We start from the raw sequence: 21,080 nt of genomic DNA, 5'->3' as shown, positions 1-21,080 counted from the left end.
AATTATTAAGGCGCATGAAGTAGTCGCATGCTTCCATGCCACCATCATGTGGGATGTTAGTGTAGAGGGATTTCACGTCCCATGTTACTAAAGTAGTCTCTGGCGGTAAGGTATGACTTTTGTTGAGTTCGACAAGTTTACAGAGAAAGTCGTTGTTGTCCTTGAGATGGGAGGGTAGTTTCTCGACCAGTGGCTGTAGTTGATCATCAATCCACTTAGAGATGTTAGTTGTGGCAGATTTGATGGTGTTACAAATCGGTCGAGCGGGAGGTGGGCGTTGCGGTTTGTGGATTTTAGGTAAGAAATAAATATTTCCTGGTTGAGCGTTTTCCATTACCAGATACTCTGCTGTATTGGTGTTGATTACACCCTTCGAGTGGGCCTCTTGTACAGTTTCTTTTACTCTGATGACGAAGTCAGACGTGGGGTCGCTGGCCACATGTTTATATACCTTGTTACCGTTTTCATCAGTACCATTTAGTTGCTTGTAAGCTTCTGTTAGATAGTCCCTTTTGTTTTGCACTACTACTTCTGCGCCTTTATTTATACCAATATGCTTGCGCAACGCTCTAACATCACTAGGCTAGAACGCGAAGCTATGAAATCGCTTAAACGTGATAGTGGTATTGTTATTTCCAAGCTGACAAAGGCGCAGCAGTAGTAGTGCAAAACAAAAGGGACTATCTAACAGAAGCTTACAAGCAACTAAATGGTACTGATGAAAACGGTAACAAGGTATATAAACATGTGGCCAGCGACCCCACGTCTGACTTCGTCATCAGAGTAAAAGAAACTGTACAAGAGGCCCACTCGAAGGGTGTAATCAACACCAATACAGCAGAGTATCTGGTAATGGAAAACGCTCAACCAGGAAATATTTATTTCTTACCTAAAATCCACAAACCGCAACGCCCACCTCCCGCTCGACCGATTTGTAACACCATCAAATCTGCCACAACTAACATCTCTAAGTGGATTGATGATCAACTACAGCCACTGGTCGAGAAACTACCCTCCCATCTCAAGGACAACAACGACTTTCTCTGTAAACTTGTCGAACTCAACAAAAGTCATACCTTACCGCCAGAGACTACTTTAGTAACATGGGACGTGAAATCCCTCTACACTAACATCCCACATGATGGTGGCATGGAAGCATGCGACTACTTCATGCGCCTTAATAATTTTGCAAACAACAGAAGGGAAACTATCGGACAATTCATCATCTCGTTCTAACTTGTAATAACCTAACCTTTCAAGGCAAACATTACATTCAACAAACAGGAACAGCTATGGGAACACGAATGGCGCCGAGTTATGCAAATCTCTACATGGGTCGCCTTGAGAATCGCTTTTTGATAGAAGCTACTGACCAACCTCTTGTCTGGTTCAGATACATTGATGACATTTTTTTCATATGGACACACGGCGAAGAAAAACTGAAAAACCTCTTTAACAAATGTAACTCCTTTGACCCACACATCAAGTTTGAACAAACCACATCAACTACAAGCATCCCTTTCCTAGACGTTCAAGTCATCATCAAAAACAACGGCGAACTTAGCACAGACTTATACACAAAACCTACCGATACCCACCAATACCTAAACTGGACCAGCTGTCATCCACGACACACTAAAACATCCATCCCATACAGCTTGGCATTGAGACTACAACCCATCTGCTCCGACAACGAGTTTTTTGAAAAACAAGCACGTGAGCTACACAACATACTACTTAAGCGAGGTTACAAGAATAAGTTGATTAACACCGTAGCGACATCAAGGGTGGACATAAAAACATACCCTCTGTCAGACATTTTAAGAACTGTGGAGTCGACCATCTTAAACTTACGGTTATTGAAAAAGTTAGAAGTCAAAATCAAGAAATCAGAAAAGCAAGAGAAAATTATTGGATATTAAGACTCAATCCTACTATCAATAAGCTTACTACATGAATTATAATTACTTTAATTTATCTATTCTAGACACCATGACACGTTTCGCTGTTATCTATTCTATTTTCATATTATTACGTCATGACATGTTTACTGTTGACACGAATTTTAAATTTGAATATTGCTCATGCAATTAGTATGCTCCTGAAGAAGACCGAGACGGTCGAAACGTCGAGCTGTTAAACCAACAAAGCTACATAGGAGTTGGCCTCTTGACCATTACATTTCTGCTCTTATTTACGTTATTTCAAGAGCCCACGATCGCTTCAGTGATCCTCCAGGCAGCGCGTTTGAGACTGATCAGCATTGTTTGTGGGACCCCTTACAAGCTTCTACTTATATATATATATATATATATATATATATATATATATATATATATATATATATAACTAACTGCAGACAGTACTGTTTCGGCCTTCTGGGCCTCATCAGTGCAGTGCTAATGCTAGGATGGAGGAGAACCAATATGGTCACCCCAAACGATCCAACCTTTGTGGTATCGTCTAAGCCATGCCAGAGTGCTCAAACTAGAGTACACTAGCGAGCATGCGCAATTGCAGAGCAATGACTCATCCTAGTTAGAGTGCTCAATTTGAACATGAAAGCAAAGCTTTGTATGCCAAAGAGCTATATCTAACTGCAGACAGTACTGTTTCGGCCTTCTGGGCCTCATCAGTGCAGTGCTAATGCTAGGATGGAGGAGAACCAATATGGTCACCCCAAACGATCCAACCTTTGTGGTATCGTCTAAGCCATGCCAGAGTGCTCAAACTAGAGTACACTAGCTCAAACTAGAGTACGCTATATATATATATATATATATAAATATTACGAGAGGAAAAAAGGACGTAACTACATTTCCCTACAAGCCTGTTTCGTGAATCGCTTCACTCTTCAGGGGTTTAAACCCCTGAAGAGTGAAGCGATTCACGAAACAGGCTTGTAGGGAAATGTAGTTACGTCCTTTTTTCCTCTCGTAATATTTATTCTGCTCTGCTTTAACGTATTGAGCACTGTTCCACGCGAAAATCGACTTACAGACTTCCTATATATATATATATATATAGCGCACGCTCGCTAGTTTACTCTAGTTTGAGCACTCTGGCATGGCTTAGACGAGAAAAGGTAAAAGGTAAAGGTCTCTATTTCTCCAAACAACATACGTGTTTAGTTACAATTTTAAGGTTGAAATCAGACAGGCGCCTCAGGCAGCCGTGTTTAGTCCGTAGCGATTTCACCTACCCACCCAACCCACCCCAGGGAGGACATCCATCACACAGTAATCTCGTGCGTGGGAAATTAACGTCTCCTACCCCAACCCTGCAGGAGACGGGACCTCCATTTATTCGTCCCTATCCGAGAAGACTAGAATATCTAACCATTTCTTGATGTTATAGAAGGGTAGCAAATCCTTCTCAAATATTTTAAGACCCTGAGTGTTGGTCCGGCCGGGCTCGAACCCTCGACCTCCCGCACTACAGTCCAGCGCTCTATCCATTGAGCTAACCGGGAGGCTGTAAGAGGGTCTAAGTGTCAGTTTGAATTGGCCATTCTGCAATCTCTACGCACACTACCATGGCTGTCTACAGCTTCTACTAGTATTGGTATGTCTCAGGGATACATGGTTAAACGTGTTTTTATTATCAAGAGACACTTATGGTAAGCTTATCAAAATAACAAAGTTTAAGGTACATCATAGGGATTGAGGAAGGGTCAAACTTACTTTTGGCTGATAAACCTTAGTAATGAGTTATCTTGATTTAAGGGAGATCGTAATCCTTTTTGGCCAGATTACTTTCTATTCTCTTTTCAAGCTGCGAAGGTAGTACTTTATCTGAAGAAAGTATAACACGCCCGTATAAACCAGCGATGCGCTGAACTCTTTTTATCTTATTTTGATAGCATAGCTTTATAAAAGTGCACTCTGATTGGCTAATACGCTCGATCCATTTGCCCGTGGGTTGCATGCTGACGTCAGTTTGTTTCCGCTTTTTATTTTTATACACGAGACTAAAGATGTTTGAAAGTCTCAATGGTGTAATAGAAATGGTGAGCGTGCAACCACTGAGTTATGGATGCACTTGGGAGGCTTGAGTGCTGTGATGGAAACTGGGATTAAAAGGTTCGGGTGACGGGAAGTAGGAAGATAACACAGCCCCTCCCTTTTCCCATCTTATTTGGAGTAACATCCTTTAAGAAAAGTCGATTCATTATGTTTGGAATATTCGGTGGGATTTTTTCTGCGGACGCGAGGTAACTAACAGTAACTTATATAAGAAATTCATCTCGATCATTTCTTTCGCTGAACGAGTTCACAGAATTTTCTACATTTCCTGAGCAAAAGAACCATTTCTTGCAGGCTCCATCAGGCGTTTTTATTACCAAGTAGACCTTTGCATTATATAATTTTTTTTCAAAAACCAAAAAATTGTGTCGAATGGCCTTCGAATTCGATTAGGTTTTTGGCCACCACTTTAGGACCATTCTTCGTCCTAGAAAAAACTATTCAAAAACATATGCGCTTGAAGTATTATGCAACACAAGATTTTGTTAAGCTTTTAGTTCTGATAACGCAAGAAAATCTGATTTTTTGTGCCTCTAAATAGTGAATTTGAATATTTCTTTCTTTTTTTAGCCTGCTTTTTAGCAAAAGTCTTTGGTTAGCATGCAGTAATTTGGTAAACCCGACAAAGTGCATAACGACTTTGAAATCGGCTGATCACTAATCATCTAAGGTTTTCTTTCCTGTGAACATTTTGGCTGGAGCTATCTTTTTTTTAGTTACGGATTAAGATTTTTAACTGCTTTTATTGCATAGGAGCTAAAGAAAAACATCCAAACTGCAGCGTTGACAGTAATTATAAAACAATTGGTTCATAGGTCAGCTGTGCATTCATCGAGATATGAAGTGTTCGGAACGGTTTAAGAGTCTTTTGAGCGTCTTTCATGTTCTCCAGACTTCCTGCGTGTTTCATATTTCGATGGACTAATTGTTAGATGATTGATATAAATTACCTATTAAATTTTGATATTGCTTTAATTTAAGTTGTTGCTCTCAGTTACTTTCCTCATGTTCGATATCACTAATGTACGAACCAGATTCAAGTTAAAATCGTAATTGGTAATCGGTTTGGAGCGACTTCACTTTTGTCATTTTCTTTTAATTTTATCGTTGCTGTATCAATGGGCTTTTCCTATACAGTTTTGTTACATCTCTATTGATTGATTTAATTAATTAGCCTTTTATTGGTTTATATCTAAGCATATTGGTATAAATTCTCTTCATATTTTGAGTATAATGCATAGTACTTTACAAATGTATCTTTTTTTCGTAGTGTCCCCAATTAGCTCATATAGCTAATTAAAAGTGCATCAAAACTTGAATTGAATTTGTTACTGTCATCATTGTTATTATTATTATCAATATTGTTATTATTATTATCATTATTATTATTACTATTGTTACTCAGTGCGTTATGTTTTCCTCTTCCAGGCTGTAATTCCGTGAGTAACAATTCGCTGAAAAGTCCTGGATATCCAAATAACTATCCGCGAGATATGTATTGTGTATATCATGTTAACATAACACACGGAATGGCTTTGGCAATCCATTTCGATGATTTTCATCTACAGAGTGACTCAGTATGCAGGCATGTATTTTTTACGCTGCTGCTATAACTGGAGTTGATGTTGATTTTACTGCCCCTGTAAAGAGAAAAAAACATCTATTCAGCCATTTCAGCTTTTATTTATTTGGAGCGCTCATTATAATAATAATATCAAAGATGATCATGCTAAGAACGATAACGATAATCATTTGAGTTTAAATAGAGCTTAAATGAAAATTATGCACATGTACACGGCGAGGTGAACTAAGAAAGGTTTGGATTAACGCTAAAGAGTGATGCAAAGGAACAGTAAACTGATGGAACAGAAAGGTGAAGTCGGAGCTCATACTAGCCAATTTGTAGTGTTGCTAGAAATATACAGTGAAATGAGCCAAAAAGAGATCGAAATCAACGCTAAAAAGGACACGAAACCGCTTCCTTTTTTTCTTGATACAGTTATGACTATGTGAAGATTGCTAACTCATATGGGCACACAGTTGGTACATACTGCGGAGAGGAGACTGGAACAACAGTTCAAGTAACGGGAGCCTTTGCCCTGATCACATTCTTCTCGGACTTTAGTGTGCAGGAAAGAGGATTCTCTCTGCTCTTCTCCTTTATTGGTATGTGTATTAAGCATTAAAAAGTTTAACTGTAAAAACTCAAAAAATGCGAATACAACCGGTCTGCCACAGGTGCCGCATGATCTTCTACGAGTCCTAACTGTGCTTTAGCGTATCTTTGTCTTATACGTTACTTCACACCTATTTCAAGTCCGAGGAATTCTCCAGCTACTTCAGATCATAAAAATGCTTCACCTACTTCAGTTACTATAGATGCTTTACCTTCTTCAGGTCCTGCGAATACTTCAGCTACTTTACATACAGATGCTCCTTAAATTAAAGGAAATCTGATCACTAAGTAAACTCATCGATTATCATCTAAAGTTTTCTTTCCTATGTACAATTTGACTAGAGCTATAATTTCTTTATTTTTTTTCAGTTTGGAAATAAGTTTCTTTCCCTGTTTTTAGAAAAGGTTATATGTAAAAACTAAATGGAAGAAACTCTCTCAATTTAAAATGCGGATCCAACTGTTTTGCCACAGGTGCAGCGTATCTTGGTCTTATAGGTTATTCCACACCTACCTCGGGTACAAGAAATTCTCCAGCTACTTCAGATCGTACAAATACTTCACCTACTTCGGGTGGAATTCTGATTTTTTGTGCCTCTAAATAGTGAATTTGAATATTTCTTTCTTTTTAAAGCCTCCCTTTTAACAAAAGTCTTTGGTTAGCATGCAGTAATTTGGTAAACCCGACAAAAGTGCATAACGAGCTTTGAAATCGGCTGATCACTAATCATCTAAGGTTTTCTTTCCTGTGAACATTTTGGCTGGAGCTATCTTTTTTTTAGTTACGGAATAAGATTTTTAACTGCTTTTATTGCATGGGAGCTAAAGAAAAACATCCAAACTGCAGTAATTATAAAACAATTGGTTCATAGGTCAGCTGTGCATTCATCGAGATATGAAGTGTTCGGAACGGTGTAAGAGTCTTTTGAGCGTCTTTCATGTTCTCCAGACTTCTTGCGTGCTTCATATTTCGATGGACTAATTGTTAGATGATTGATATAAATTACCTATTAAATTTTGATATTGCTTTAATTTAAGTTGTTGCTCTCAGTTACTTTCCTCATGTTCGATATCACTAATGTACGAACCAGATTCAAGTTAAAATCGTAATTGGTAATCGGTTTGGAGCGACTTCACTTTTGTCATTTTCTTCTAATTTTATCGTTGCTGTATCAATGGGCTTTTCCTATACAGTTTTGTTACATCTCTATTGATTGATTTAATTAATTAGCCTTTTATTGGTTTATATCTAAGCATATTGGTATAAATTCTCTTCATTTTTTGAGTATAATGCATAGTACTTTACAAATGTATCTTTTTTCATAGTGTCCCCAATTAGATCATATAGCTAATTAAAAGTGCATCAAAACTTGAATTGAATTTGTTACTGTTATCATTGTTATTATTATTAATATTGTTATTATTATTATCATTATTATTATTATTGTTACTCAGTGCGTTATGTTTTCCTCTTCCAGGCTGTAATTCCGTGAGTAACAATTCGCTGAAAAGTCCTGGATATCCAAATAACTATCCGCGAGATATGTATTGTGCAAATCATGTTAACATAACACACGGAATGGCTTTGGCAATCTATTTCGATGATTTCCATCTAGAGAGCGACTCAGTATGCAGGCATGTATTTTTTACGCTGCTGCTATAACTGGAGTTGATGTTGATTTTACTGCCCCTGTAAAGAGAAAAAAACATCTATTCAGCCATTTCAGCTTTTATTTATTTGGAGCGCTTATTATAATAATAATATCAAAGATGATTATATTAAGAAGGATAACGATAATCATTTGAGTTTAAATAGAGCTCAAATAAAAATTATGCACATGTACACGGCGAGGTTAACTAGGAAAGGTTTGGATTAACGCTAAAGAATGATGCAAAGGAACACTAAAGTGATGGAACAGAAAGGGGTAGTCCGAGCTCATACTAGCCAATTTGTAGTGTTACTAGGAATATACAGTGAAATGAGCCAAAAAGAGATCGAAATCAACGCTAAAAAGGACACGAAACCACTTCCTTTTTTTCTTGATACAGTTATGACTATGTGAAGATTGCTAACTCAGATGGGGACACAGTTGGTACATACTGCGGAGAGGAGACTGGAACGACAGTTCAAGTAACGGGAGCCTTTGCCGTGATCACATTCTCCTCGGACTTTATTGTTCAGGAAAGAGGATTCTCTCTGCTCTTCTCCTTTATTGGTATGTGTATTGAGCATTAAAAAGTTTAACTGTATAAACTCAAAAAATGCGAATACAACCGGTCTGCCAAAGGTGCCGCATGCTCTTCTACGAGTCCTAAATGTGCTTTAGCGTATCTTGGTCTTATACGTTACTTCACACCTATTTCAAGTCCGAGGAATTCTCCAGCTACTTCAGATCATAAAAATGCTTCACCTACTTCAGTTACTATAGATGCTTTACCTTTTTCAGGTCCTGCGAATACATCAGGTACTTTACCTACTACATACAGATGCTCCTTAAATTAAAGGAAATCTGATCACTAAGTAAACTCATCGATTATCATCTAAAGTTTTCTTTCCTATGTACATTTTGACTAGAGCTATAATTTCTTTATTTTTTTTCCAGTTTGGAAATAAGTTTCTTTACCTGTTTTTAGAAAAGGTTATCTGTAAAAACTAAATGGAAGAAACTCTCTCAATTTAAAATGCGGATACAACTGGTTTGCCACAGGTGCAACGTATCTTGGTCTTATAGGTTATTCCACACCTACCTCGGGTACAAGAAATTCTCCAGCTACTTCAGATCGTACAAATGCTTCACCTACTTCGGGTGGAATTCTGATTTTTTGTGCCTCTAAATTGTGAATTTGAATATTTCTTTCTTTTTTAAGCCTATTTTTTAGCAAAAGTCTTTGGTTAGCATGCAGTAATTTGGTAAACCCGACAAAAGTGCATAACGACTTTGAAATCGGCTGATCACTAATCATCTAAGGTTTTCTTTCCTGTGAACATTTTGGCTAGAGCTATCTTTTTTATAGTTACGGAATAAGATTTTTAACTGCTTTTATTGCATAGGAGCTAAAGAAAAACATCCAAACTGTAGCGTTGACAGTAATTATAAAACAATTGGTTCATAGGTCAGCTGTGCATTCATCGAGATATGAAGTGTTCGGAACGGTGTAAGAGTCTTTTGAGCGTCTTTCATGTTCTCCAGACTTCTTGCGTGCTTCATATTGCGATGGACTAATTGTTAGATGATTGATATAAATTACCTATTAAATTTTGATATTGCTTTATTTAAGTTGTTGCTCTCAGTTACTTTCCTCATGTTTGGTATCACTAATGTACGAACCAGATTCAAGTTAAAATCGTAATTGGTAATCGGTTTGGAGCGACTTCACTTTTGTCATTTTCTTTTAATTTTATCGTTGCTGTATCAATGGGCTTTTCCTATACAGTTTTGTTACATCTCTATTGATTGATTTAATTAATTAGCCTTTTATTGGTTTATATCTAAGCATATTGGTATAAATTCTCTTCATATTTTGAGTATAATGCATAGTACTTTACAAACGTATCCTTTTTTCGTAGTGTCCCCAATTAGCTCATATAGCTAATTAAAAGTGCATCAAAACTTGAATTGAATTTGTCACTGTTATCATTGTTATTATTATTATTAATATTGTTATTATTCTTATTATTATTATTATTATTGTTACTCAGTGCGTTGTTTTCCTCTTCCAGGCTGTAATTCCGTGAGTAACAATTCGCTGAAAAGTCCTGGATATCCAGATAACTATCCGCCTGATATGTATTGTGTATATCATGTTAACATAACAGACGGAATGGCTTTGGCAGTCTATTTCGATGATTTTCATCTAGAGAGCGACTCAGTATGCAGGCATGTATTTTTTACGCTGCTGCTATAACTGGAGTTGATGTTGATTTTACTGCCCCTGTAAAGAGAAAAAAACATCTATTCAGCCATTTCAGCTTTTATTTATTTGGAGCGCTCATTATAATAATAATATCAAAGATGATCATGCTAAGAACGATAACGATAATCATTTGAGTTTAAATAGAGCTCAAATGAAAATTATGCACATGTACACGGCGAGGTGAACTAAGAAAGGTTTGGATTAACGCTAAAGAATGATGCAAAGAAACAGTAAAATGATGGAACAGAAAGGGGAAGTCCGAGCTCATACTAGCCAAGATGTACTGTTGCTAGAAATATACAGTTAAATGAGCCAAAAAGAGATCGAAATCAACGTTAAAAAGGACACGAGACCACTTCCTTTTTTTCTTGATACAGTTATGACTATGTGAAGATTGCTAACTCAGATGGGGACACAGTTGGTACATACTGCGGAGAGGAGACTGAAACAACAGTTCATGTAACGGGAGCCTTCGCCGTAATCACATTCTTCTCGGACTCTAAAGTGCAGGAAAGAGGATTCTCTCTGCTCTTTTCCTTTATTGGTATGTGTATTGAGCATTAAAAAGTTTAACTGTAAAAACTCAAAAAATGCGAATACAACCGGTCTGCCACAGGTGCCGCATGATCTTCTACGAGTCCTAACTGTGCTTTAGCGTATCTTGGTCTTATACGTTACTTCACACCTATTTCAGGTTCTAGGAATTCTCCAGCTACTTCACAGCGTACAAATACTTCACTTACTTCAGTTACTATAGATGCTTTACCTTCTTCAGGTCCTGCGAATACTTCAGGTACTTTACCTACTACATACAGATGCTCCTTAAATTAAAGGAAATCTGATCACTAAGTAAACTCATCGATTATCATCTAAAGTTTTCTTTCCTATGTACAGTTTGACTAGAGCTATAATTTCTTTATTTTTTTTTCAGTTTGGAAATAAGTTTCTATCACTGTTTTTAGAAAAGGATATCTGTAAAAACTAAATGGAAGAAACTCTCTCAATTTAAAATGCGGATACAACTGGTTTGCCACAGGTGCAACGTATCTTGGTCTTATAGGTTATTCCACACCTACCTCGGGTACAAGAAATTCTCCAGCTACTTCAGATCGTACAAATACTTCACCTACTTCGGGTGGAATTCTGATTTTTTGTGCCTCTAAATTGTGAATTTGAATATTTCTTTCTTTTTTTAGCCTGCTTTTTAGCAAAAGTCTTTGGTTAGCATGCAGTAATTTGGTAAACCCGACAAAAGTGCATAACGACTTTGAAATCGGCTGATCATTAGTCATCTAAGGTTTTCTTTCCGCTGAACATTTTGGCAGGAGCTATCTTTATTTTTAGTTACGGAATAAGATTTTTAACTGCTTTTATTGCATAGGAGCTAAAGAAAAACATCCAAACTGCAGCGTTGACAGTAATTATAAAACAATTGGTTCATAGGTCAGCTGTGCATTCATCGAGATATGAAGTGTTCGGAACGGTTTAAGAGTCTTTTGAGCGTCTTTCATGTTCTCCAGACTTCCTGCGTGTTTCATATTTCGATGGACTAATTGTTAGATGATTGATATAAATTACCTATTAAATTTCGATATTGCTTTAATTTAAGTTGTTGCTCTCAGTTACTTTCCTCATGTTCGATATCACTAATGTACGAACCAGATTCAAGTTAAAATCGTAATTGGTAATCGGTTTGGAGCGACTTCACTTTTGTCATTTTCTTTTAATTTTATCGTTGCTGTATCAATGGGCTTTTCCTATACAGTTTTTTTACATCTCTATTGATTGATTTAATTAATTAGCCTTTTATTGGTTTATATCTAAGCATATTGGTATAAATTCTCTTCATATTTTGAGTATAATGCATAGTACTTTACAAATGTATCCTTTTTTCATAGTGTACCCAATTAGCTCATATAGCTAATTAAAAGTGCATCAAAACTTGAATTGAATTTGTTACTGTTAACATTGTTATTATTATTATTATTAATATTGTTATTACTATTCTTATTATTATTATTATTATTGTTACTCAGTGCCTTATGTTTTCCTCTTCCAGGCTGTAATTCCGTGAGTAACAACTCGCTGAAAAGTCCTGGATATCCAGATAACTATCCGCCTGATATGTATTGTGTATATCATGTTAACATAACACACGGAATGGCTTTGGCAATCTATTTCGATGATTTTCATCTAGAGAGCGACTCAGTATGCAGGCATGTATTTTTTACGCTGCTGCTATAACTGGAGTTGATGTTGATTTTACTGCCCCTGTAAAGAGAAAAAAACATCTATTCAGCCATTTCAGCTTTTATTTATTTGGAGCGCTCATTATAATAATAATATCAAAGATGATCATGCTAAGAACGATAACGATAATCATTTGAGTTTAAATAGAGCTCAAATGAAAATTATGCACATGCACACGGCGAGGTGAACTAAGAAAGGTTTGGATTAACGCTAAAGAATGATGCAAAGAAACAGTAAAATGATGGAACAGAAAGGGAAAGTCCGAGCTCATACTAGCCAAGATGTACTGTTGCTAGAAATATACAGTGAAATGAGCCAAAAAGAGATCGAAATCAACGTTAAAAAGGACACGAGACCGCTTCCTTTTTTTTTTGATACAGGTATGACTATGTGAAGATTGCTAACTCAGATGGGGACACAGTTGATACATACTGCGGAGAGGAGACTGAAACAACAGTTCATGTAACGGGAGCCTTCGCCGTAATCACATTCTCCTCGGACTTTAAAGTGCAGGATAGAGGATTCTCTCTGCTCTTTTCCTTTATTGGTATGTGTATTGAGCATTAAAAAGTTTAACTGTAAAAACTCAAAAAATGCGAATACAACCGGTCTGCCACAGGTGCCGCATGATCTTCTACGAGTCCTAACAGTGCTTTAGCGTATCTTGGTCGTATACGTTACTTCACACCTACTTCAGGTCCTAGGAATTCTCCAGCTACTTCACATCGTACAAATACTTCACTTACTTCAGTTACTATAGATGCTTTACCTTCTTCAGGTCCTGCGAATACTTCAGCTACTTTACCTACTACATACAGATGCTCCTTAAATTAAATCTGATCACTAAGTAAACTCATCGATTATCATCTAAAGTTTTCTTTCCTATGTACATTTTGACTAGAGCTATAATTTCTTTATTTTTTTTTTCAGTTTGGAAATAAGTTTCTTTCACTGCTTTTAGAAAAGGTTATATGTAAAAACTAGATGGAAGAAACTCTCTCAATTTAAAATGCGGATACAACTGGTTTGCCACAGGTGCAACGTATCTTGGTCTTATAGGTTATTCCACACCTACCTCGGGTACAAGAAATTCTCCAGCTACTTCAGATCGTACAAATACTTCACCTACTTCGCGAAGAATTTTGATTTTTTGTGCCTCTAAATTGTGAATTTGAATATTTCTTTCTTTTTTTAGCCTGCTTTTTAGCAAAAGTCTTTGGTTAGCATGCAGTAATTTGGTAAACCCGACAAAAGTGCATAACGACTTTGAAATCGGCTGATCATTAGTCATCTAAGGTTTTCTTTCCGCTGAACCTTTTGGCAGGAGCTATCTTTATTTTTAGTTACGGAATAAGATTTTTAACTGCTTTTATTGCATAGGAGCTAAAGAAAAACATCCAAACTGTAGCGTTGACAGTAATTATAAAACAATTGGTTCATAGGTCAGCTGTGCATTCATCGAGATATGAAGTGTTCGGAACGGTTTAAGAGTCTTTTGAGCGTCTTTCATGTTCTCCAGACTTCCTGCGTGTTTCATATTTCGATGGACTAATTGTTAGATGATTGATATAAATTATCTATCAAATTTTGATACTGCTTTAATCTAAGTTGTTGCTCTCAGTTACTTTCCTCATGTTTGGTATCACTAATGTACAAACCAGATTCAAGTTAAAATCGTAATTGGTAATCAGTTTGGAGCGACTTCACTTTTGTCATTTTCTTTTAATTTTATCGTTGCTGTATCAATGGGCTTTTCCTATACAGTTTTGTTACATCTCTATTGATTGATTTAATTAATTAACGTTTTATTGGTTTTTATCTAAGCATATTGGTTTAAATTCTCTTCATATTTTGAGTATAACGGATGGTACTTTACAAATGTATCTTTTTTTCGTAGTGTCCTCAATGAGCTCATATAGCTAATTAAAAGTGCATCAAAACTTGAATTGAATTTGTTACTGTTATCATTGTTATTATTATTATTGATCTTGTTGTTACTATTATTATTATTATTATTATTATTATTATTATTGTTATTATTATTGTTACTCAGTGCGTTATGTTTTCCTCTTCCAGGCTGTAATTCCGTGAGTAACAATTCGCTGAAAAGTCCTGGATATCCAAATAACTATCCGCCTGATATGTATTGTGCATATCATGTTAACATAACACACGGAATGGCTTTGGCAATCTATTTCGATGATTTTCATCTAGAGGACGACTCAGTATGCAGGCATGTATCTTTTACGCTGCTGCTATAACTGGAGTTGATGTTGATTTTACTGCCCCTGTAAAGTGAAAAAAAGATCTATTCAGCCATTTCAGCTTTTATTTATTTGGAGCGCTCACTATAATAATAATATCAAAGATGATCATGCTAAGAACGATAACGATAATCATTTGAGTTTAAATAGAGCTCAAATGAAAATTATGCACATGTACACGGCGAGGTGAACTAAGAAAGGTTTGGATTAACGCTAAAGAATGATGCAAAGAAACAGTAAAATGATGGAACAGAAAGGGAAAGTCCGAGCTCATACTAGCCAATTTGTACTGTTGCTAGAAATATACAGTGAAATGAGCCAAAAAGAGATCGAAATCAACGCTAAAAAGGACACGAGACCGCTTCCTTTTTTTCTTGATACAGTTATGACTATGTGAAGATTACTAACTCATATGGGGACACAGTTGGAACATACTGCGGAGAGGAGACTGAAACAACAGTTCATGTAACGGGAGCCTTTGCCGTGATCACATTCTCCTCGGACTTTACTGTTCAGGAAAGAGGATTCTCTCTGCTCTTCTCCTTCATTGGTACGTGTATTGAGCATTAAAAAAAGGTTAACTGTAAAAACTTAATGGAAGAAACTCTCTCAATTTAAAATGCAGATACAACCGGTTTACAACTCAGATACAACACAGGTGCTACACATCGTATCAGAAGTATAATATTATTAAAGGCGCTTTGATACATTATTACTAATTATTGTTATTATTGTAGTTTCTCTTTTCTCCAAGCCATCTGGCAAAAAAAAAATTTACTTTTTAAGGTCTCAACGCTTCTACGAGGAACACAAGTATTGAAAAAACTACAGCCTCCCCAACTTCTGCATATGGTATAAATACCATAAACATTTTATTCAACTTTAGAAATGTTTATATCATTTATAGAAAAATTTTGAAGAATTAAGCACTATAGAACATTAAGAATCGTATAAATCATAAAAATAGAACCACTGTGTCAACAATGATTTTACAAATAAATTCCTTGTGGCTTAGATGAGATTAGATACTTTTACACGGGGTCTGGTGTTTTGAATTAAGTAATGACAAAAAGTCTCCTCCGGATGGGATACTCGTCCATCGCAGGGTTATTCCTCAGCATTAAATTCGCCAGTACCACTTGGAACACCTGGGTGAGGAGAGGCACTGTGAGTGTAAAGAGTCTTGCTTAAGAGCACAACACATTTCCTCGGCTAGGCCACTAGATTCAGAGTCTAGCGCAATAACCATGAGGCCACCACACTTCCCTTAACTCCCGGAATTATGCACCAGATCAATGGTTGCTTAACTTTACCTTTACCCAAATATGAAGTTTTCTTTTTATCCTTGCTCTATCAATAGGCTTTTTCCTAGAAAGTTTTATTTATTGATTGATTTACTTAGTTTACTTTCTAATTGGTTTATATCTAAGCAAATTGGTTTAAATTCTATTATTATTTTGACTATAACGTATAAACTAAGTACTTTACAAATGTTTCTTTTTTTCGTAGTGTCCCCAATTAGCTCATATAGCTAATTAAAAGTGCATCAAAACTTGAATTAAATTTGTTACTGTTATCATTGTTATTATTATTATTATTATTATTATTACTCAGTACGTTATGTTTTCCTCTTCCAGGCTGTGGTTCCGTGAGTAATAATTCGCTAAAAAGTCCTGGATATCCAAATAACTATCCGCGAGATATGTATTGTGTACATCATATTAACATAACAAACGGAATGGCTTTGGCAATCTATTTCGATGATTTTCACCTAGAGGACGACTCAGTATGCAGGCATGTATCTTTTACGCTGCTGCTATAACTGGAGTTGATGTTGATTTTATTACCCCTGTAAAGAGAAAAAATATCTATTCAGCCATTTCAGCTTTTACTTATTTGGAGCGCTCATTATAATAATATCAAAGATGATCATGCTAAGAACGATAACGATAACTATTGGAGTTTCAATATAGCTCAAATGAGAATTATGCACAGGTACACGGCGAGGTGAACCAAGAAAGGTTTGGATTAACGCTAAAGAATGATGCAAAGAAACAGTAAAGTGATGGAACAGAAAGGGGAAGTCCGAGCTCATACTAGCCAAGATGTACTGTTGCTAGAAATATACAGTGAAATGAGCCAAAAAGAGATCGAAATCAACGCTAAAAAGGACACGAGACCGCTTCCTTTTTTTCTTGATACAGTTATGACTATGTGAAGATTGCCAACTCAGATGGGGACACATTTGGTACATACTGCGGAGAGGAGACTGGAACAACAGTTCATGTAACGGGAGCCTTTGCCGTGATCACATTCTCCTCGGACTTTATTGTGGAGGAAAGAGGATTCTCTCTGCTCTTCTCCTTTATTGGTATGTGTATTGGGCATTAAAAAGTTTAACTGTAAAGCTCAAAAAATGCGAATGCAACCGGTCTGCCACAGGTGCCGCATAATCTTCTATGTGTCTTAAATGTGCTTTAGCGTATCTTGGTCTTATACGTTACTTTACACCTATTTCAGATCCTAGGAATTCTCCAGCTACTTCAGGTACAAATACTTCACATACTTCAGTTGCTATAGGTGCTTTACTTTCTTCAGGTCCTGCGAATACTTCAGCTACTTTATCTACTACAGATGTTCCTTAAATTAAAGGAAATCTGATGACTAAGTAAACTCATCGATTATCATCAAAAGTTTTCTTTCCAATGTACATTTTGACTAGAACTATCATTTCTTTTTCTTTTCCTCAGCTTAGAAATAGATTTCTTTCACTGTTTTTAATTCATTAGAGCTAAAGAAAAACATCCAAACTGCACCGTTGGCAAAATCATAAAACAATTAGGTCATACGTCAGCTGTGCATTCATTGAGTTATGAAGCGCTGGGGACGGTTTGATAGACTCTTAAGCATCTTTCATGCTCTCCATACCTCCTGCGTGCTTAATATTTCGATGGACCAATTGGTAGATAATTGACATAATTGTACATATTAAGTTTTGATATTCCTTTAATTTAAGTTGATGCTCCCAGTTTTTATCTTTACTTTCCAGATGTTCGGTATCACTGATATATGAACCAGATTCAAAGTAAAATCGTAATTGCTAACCGGTTTGTAGCGACTTGACTTTCGTCATTTTCTTTTTATCCTTGCTCTATGAATGGGCATTTTCCTAGAAAGTTTTATTTATTTATTAATTTACTTAGTTTACTTTCTAATTGGTTTATATCTAAGCAAATTGATGTAAATTCTATTATTATTTTGAGTATAACGTATAGACTAAGTAGTTTACAAATGTATCTTTTTTTCGTAGTGTCCCCAAATGGCTCATATAGTTAATGAAAAGTGCATCAAAACTTGAATTAAATTTGTTACTGTGATCATTGTTATTATCATTATTATTATTATTACTACTCAGTACGTTATGTTTTCCTCTTCCAGGCTGTGGTTCCGTGAGTAATAATTCGCTGAAAAGTCCTGGATATCCAAATAACTATCCGCGAGATATGTATTGTGTATATCATATTAACATAACCAAAGGAATGGCTTTGGCAATCTATTTCGATGATTTTCATCTAGAGGACGACTCAGTATGCAGGCATGTATTTTTTACGCTGCTGCTATAACTGGAGTTGATGTTGATTTTATTACCCCTGTAAAGAGGAAAAATATCTATTTAGCCATTTCAGCTTTTATTTATTTGGAGCGCTCATTATAATAATAATATCAAAGATGATCATGTTAAGAACGATAACGATAATTATTTGAGTTTCAATTTAGCTCAAATGAGAATTATGCAGAGGTACACGGCGAGGTGGACCAAGAAAGGTTTGGATTAACGCTGAAGAATGATGCAAAGGAACAGTAAAGTGATGGAACAGAAAGGGGAAGTCCGAGCTCATACTAGCCAAGATGTACTGTTGCTAGAAATATACAGTGAAATGAGCCAAAAAGAGATCGAAATCAACGTTAAAAAGGACTCGAGACCGCTTCCTTCTTTTCTTGATACAGGTATGGCTATGTGGAGATTGCCAACTCAGATGGGGACACATTTGGTACATACTGCGGAGAGGAGACTGGAACAACAGTTCATGTAACGGGAGCCTTTGCCGTGATCACATTCTCCTCGGTCTTTAGTGTGCAGGAAAGAGGATTCTCTCTGCTCTTCTCCTTTATTGGTATGTGTATTGGGCAATGAAAGGTTTAACTGTAAAACTTAAAAAATGCGAATGCAACCGGTCTGCCAGAGGTGCCGTATGATCTTCTACGTGTCCTAACTGTGCTTTAGCGTATCTTGGTCTTATACGTTACTTTACACCTATTTCAGATCCTAGGAATTCTCCAGCTACTTTAGATCGTACAAATACTTCACCTACTTCAGTTGCTATAGATGCTTTACTTTCTTCAGGTCCTGCGAATACTTCAGCTACTTTATCTACTACAGATGTTCCTTAAATTAAAGGAAATCTGATGACTAAGTAAATTCATCGATTATCATCAAAAGTTTTCTTTCCAATGTACATTTTGACTAGAACTATCATTTCTTTTTCTTTTCCTCAACTTAGAAATAGATTTCTTTCACTGTTTTTAATTCATTAGAGCTAAAGAAAAACATCCAAACTGCACCGTTGGCAAAATCATAAAACAATTAGGTCATACGTCAGCTGTGCATTCATTGAGTTATGAAGCGCTGGGGACGGTTTGATAGACTCTTAAGCATCTTTCATGCTCTCCATACCTCCTGCGTGCTTAATATTTCGATGGACCAATTGGTAGATAATTGACATAATTGTACATATTAAGTTTTGATATTCCTTTAATTTAAGTTGATGCTCCCAGTTTTTATCTTTACTTTCCAGATGTTCGGTATCACTGATATATGAACCAGATTCAAAGTAAAATCGTAATTGCTAACCGGTTTGTAGCGACTTGACTTTCGTCATTTTCTTTTTATCCTTGCTCTATGAATGGGCTTTTTCCTAGAAAGTTTTATTTATTTATTAATTTACCTAGTTTACTTTCTAATTGGTTTATATCTAAGCAAATTGATGTAAATTCTATTATTATTTTGAGTATAACGTATAGACTAAGTTGTTTACAAATGTATCTTTTTTTTCGTAGTGTCCCCAAATGGCTCATATAGCTAATGAAAAGTGCATCAAAACTTGAATTAAATTTGTTACTGTCCTCATTGTTATTATTATTATTATTATTATTATTATTATCATTACTCAGTACGTTATGTTTTCCTCTTCCAGGCTGTGGTTCCGTGAGTAATAATTCGCTGAAAAGTCCTGGATATCCAAATAACTATCCGCGAGATATGTATTGTGTATATCATATTAACACACCAAAAGGAATGGCTTTGGCAATCTATTTCGATGATTTTCATCTAGAGAACGACTCAGTATGCAGGCATGTATTTTTTACGCTGCTGCTCTAACTGGAGTTGATGTTGATTTTATTACCCCTGTAAAGAGAAAAAACATCTATTCAGCCATTTCAGCTTTTATTTATTTGGAGCGCTCATTATAATAATAATATCAAAGATGATCATGCTAAGAACGATAACGATAATTATTTGAGTTTCAATATAGTTCAAATGAGAATTATGCACAGGTACACGGCGAGGTGAACCAAGAAAGGTTTGGATTAACGCTAAAGAATGATGCAAAGGAACAGTAAAGTGATGGAACAGAAAGGGGAAGTCCGAGCTCATACTAGCCAAGATGTACTGTTGCTAGATATATACAGTGAAATGAGCCAAAAAGAGATCGAAATCAACGCTAAAAAGGACACGAGACCGCTTCCTTTTTTTCTTGATACAGTTATGACTATGTGAAGATTGCCAACTCAGATGGGGACACATTTGGTACATACTGCGGAGAGGAGACTGGAACAACAGTTCATGTAACGGGAGCCTTTGCCGTGATCACATTCTCCTCGGACTTTATTGTGGAGGAAAGAGGATTCTCTCTGCTCTTCTCCTTTATTGGTATGTGTATTGGGCATTAAAAAGTTTAACTGTAAAGCTCAAAAAATGCGAATGCATTCGGTCTGCCAGAGGTGCCGTATGATCTTCTACGTGTCCTAACTGTGCTTTCGCGTATCTTGGTCTTATACGTTACTTTACACCTATTTCAGGTCCTAGAAATTCTCCAGCTACTTTAGATCGTACAAATACTTCACCTTCTTCAGTTACTATAGGTGCTTTACTTTCTTCAGGTCCTGCGAATACTTCAGCTACTTTACCTTCTACAGATGCTTCTTAAATTAAAGGAAATGTGATGACTAACTAAACTCATCGATCATTATCTAAAGTTTTCTTTCCTATGTACCATTTGACTAGAACTATCATTTCCTTATTTTTGTTTCAGTTTGGAAATAAGTTTTTTTCACTGTTTTTAGAAAAGGTTATCTGTAAAAGCTAAATGGAAGAAACTCCCTCAATTT

General features: G+C 36.2%; 2 protein-coding genes across 2 annotated transcripts in view; both read left to right on the top strand.

Annotated features, from left to right (window-relative positions):
- Positions 1–221: 221 nt before the first annotated feature.
- LOC148718462 (uncharacterized) lies at positions 222–1,236 on the top strand. Its single transcript, XM_088741556.1, has 2 exons — positions 222–297; positions 641–1,236. Exons 1-2 carry the CDS (start codon positions 222–224, stop codon positions 1,234–1,236), a joined length of 672 nt encoding a protein of 223 aa, XP_088597682.1.
- A 68-nt stretch (positions 1,237–1,304) lies between these two features.
- Positions 1,305–21,080, top strand: part of LOC111325962 (uncharacterized) — a 60,120-nt gene continuing 40,344 nt past the window's right edge. The window contains exons 1-21 of the mRNA XM_088741555.1: positions 1,305–1,716; positions 5,454–5,610; positions 6,025–6,191; positions 7,680–7,836; positions 8,251–8,417; positions 9,923–10,079; positions 10,494–10,660; positions 10,811–10,909; positions 12,176–12,332; positions 12,747–12,913; positions 14,443–14,599; positions 15,014–15,180; positions 15,691–15,782; positions 16,162–16,424; positions 16,835–17,001; positions 17,151–17,177; positions 18,069–18,246; positions 18,408–18,491; positions 18,639–18,805; positions 19,886–20,069; positions 20,456–20,622. Of these exons, the coding sequence (XP_088597681.1) occupies positions 1,305–1,716; positions 5,454–5,610; positions 6,025–6,191; positions 7,680–7,836; positions 8,251–8,417; positions 9,923–10,079; positions 10,494–10,660; positions 10,811–10,909; positions 12,176–12,332; positions 12,747–12,913; positions 14,443–14,599; positions 15,014–15,180; positions 15,691–15,782; positions 16,162–16,424; positions 16,835–17,001; positions 17,151–17,177; positions 18,069–18,246; positions 18,408–18,491; positions 18,639–18,805; positions 19,886–20,069; positions 20,456–20,622 (3,460 nt within the window). The remainder of the gene's footprint in view (positions 1,717–5,453; positions 5,611–6,024; positions 6,192–7,679; positions 7,837–8,250; positions 8,418–9,922; positions 10,080–10,493; positions 10,661–10,810; positions 10,910–12,175; positions 12,333–12,746; positions 12,914–14,442; positions 14,600–15,013; positions 15,181–15,690; positions 15,783–16,161; positions 16,425–16,834; positions 17,002–17,150; positions 17,178–18,068; positions 18,247–18,407; positions 18,492–18,638; positions 18,806–19,885; positions 20,070–20,455; positions 20,623–21,080) is intronic.

Source organism: Stylophora pistillata, chromosome 12, assembly GCF_964205215.1.
Source record: "Stylophora pistillata chromosome 12, jaStyPist1.2, whole genome shotgun sequence".
Classification (NCBI taxonomy): Eukaryota; Metazoa; Cnidaria; class Anthozoa; order Scleractinia; family Pocilloporidae; genus Stylophora; species Stylophora pistillata.
Note: the sequence above shows the minus strand (reverse complement) of the source record. Positions and strands in the feature narration are given on the sequence as shown.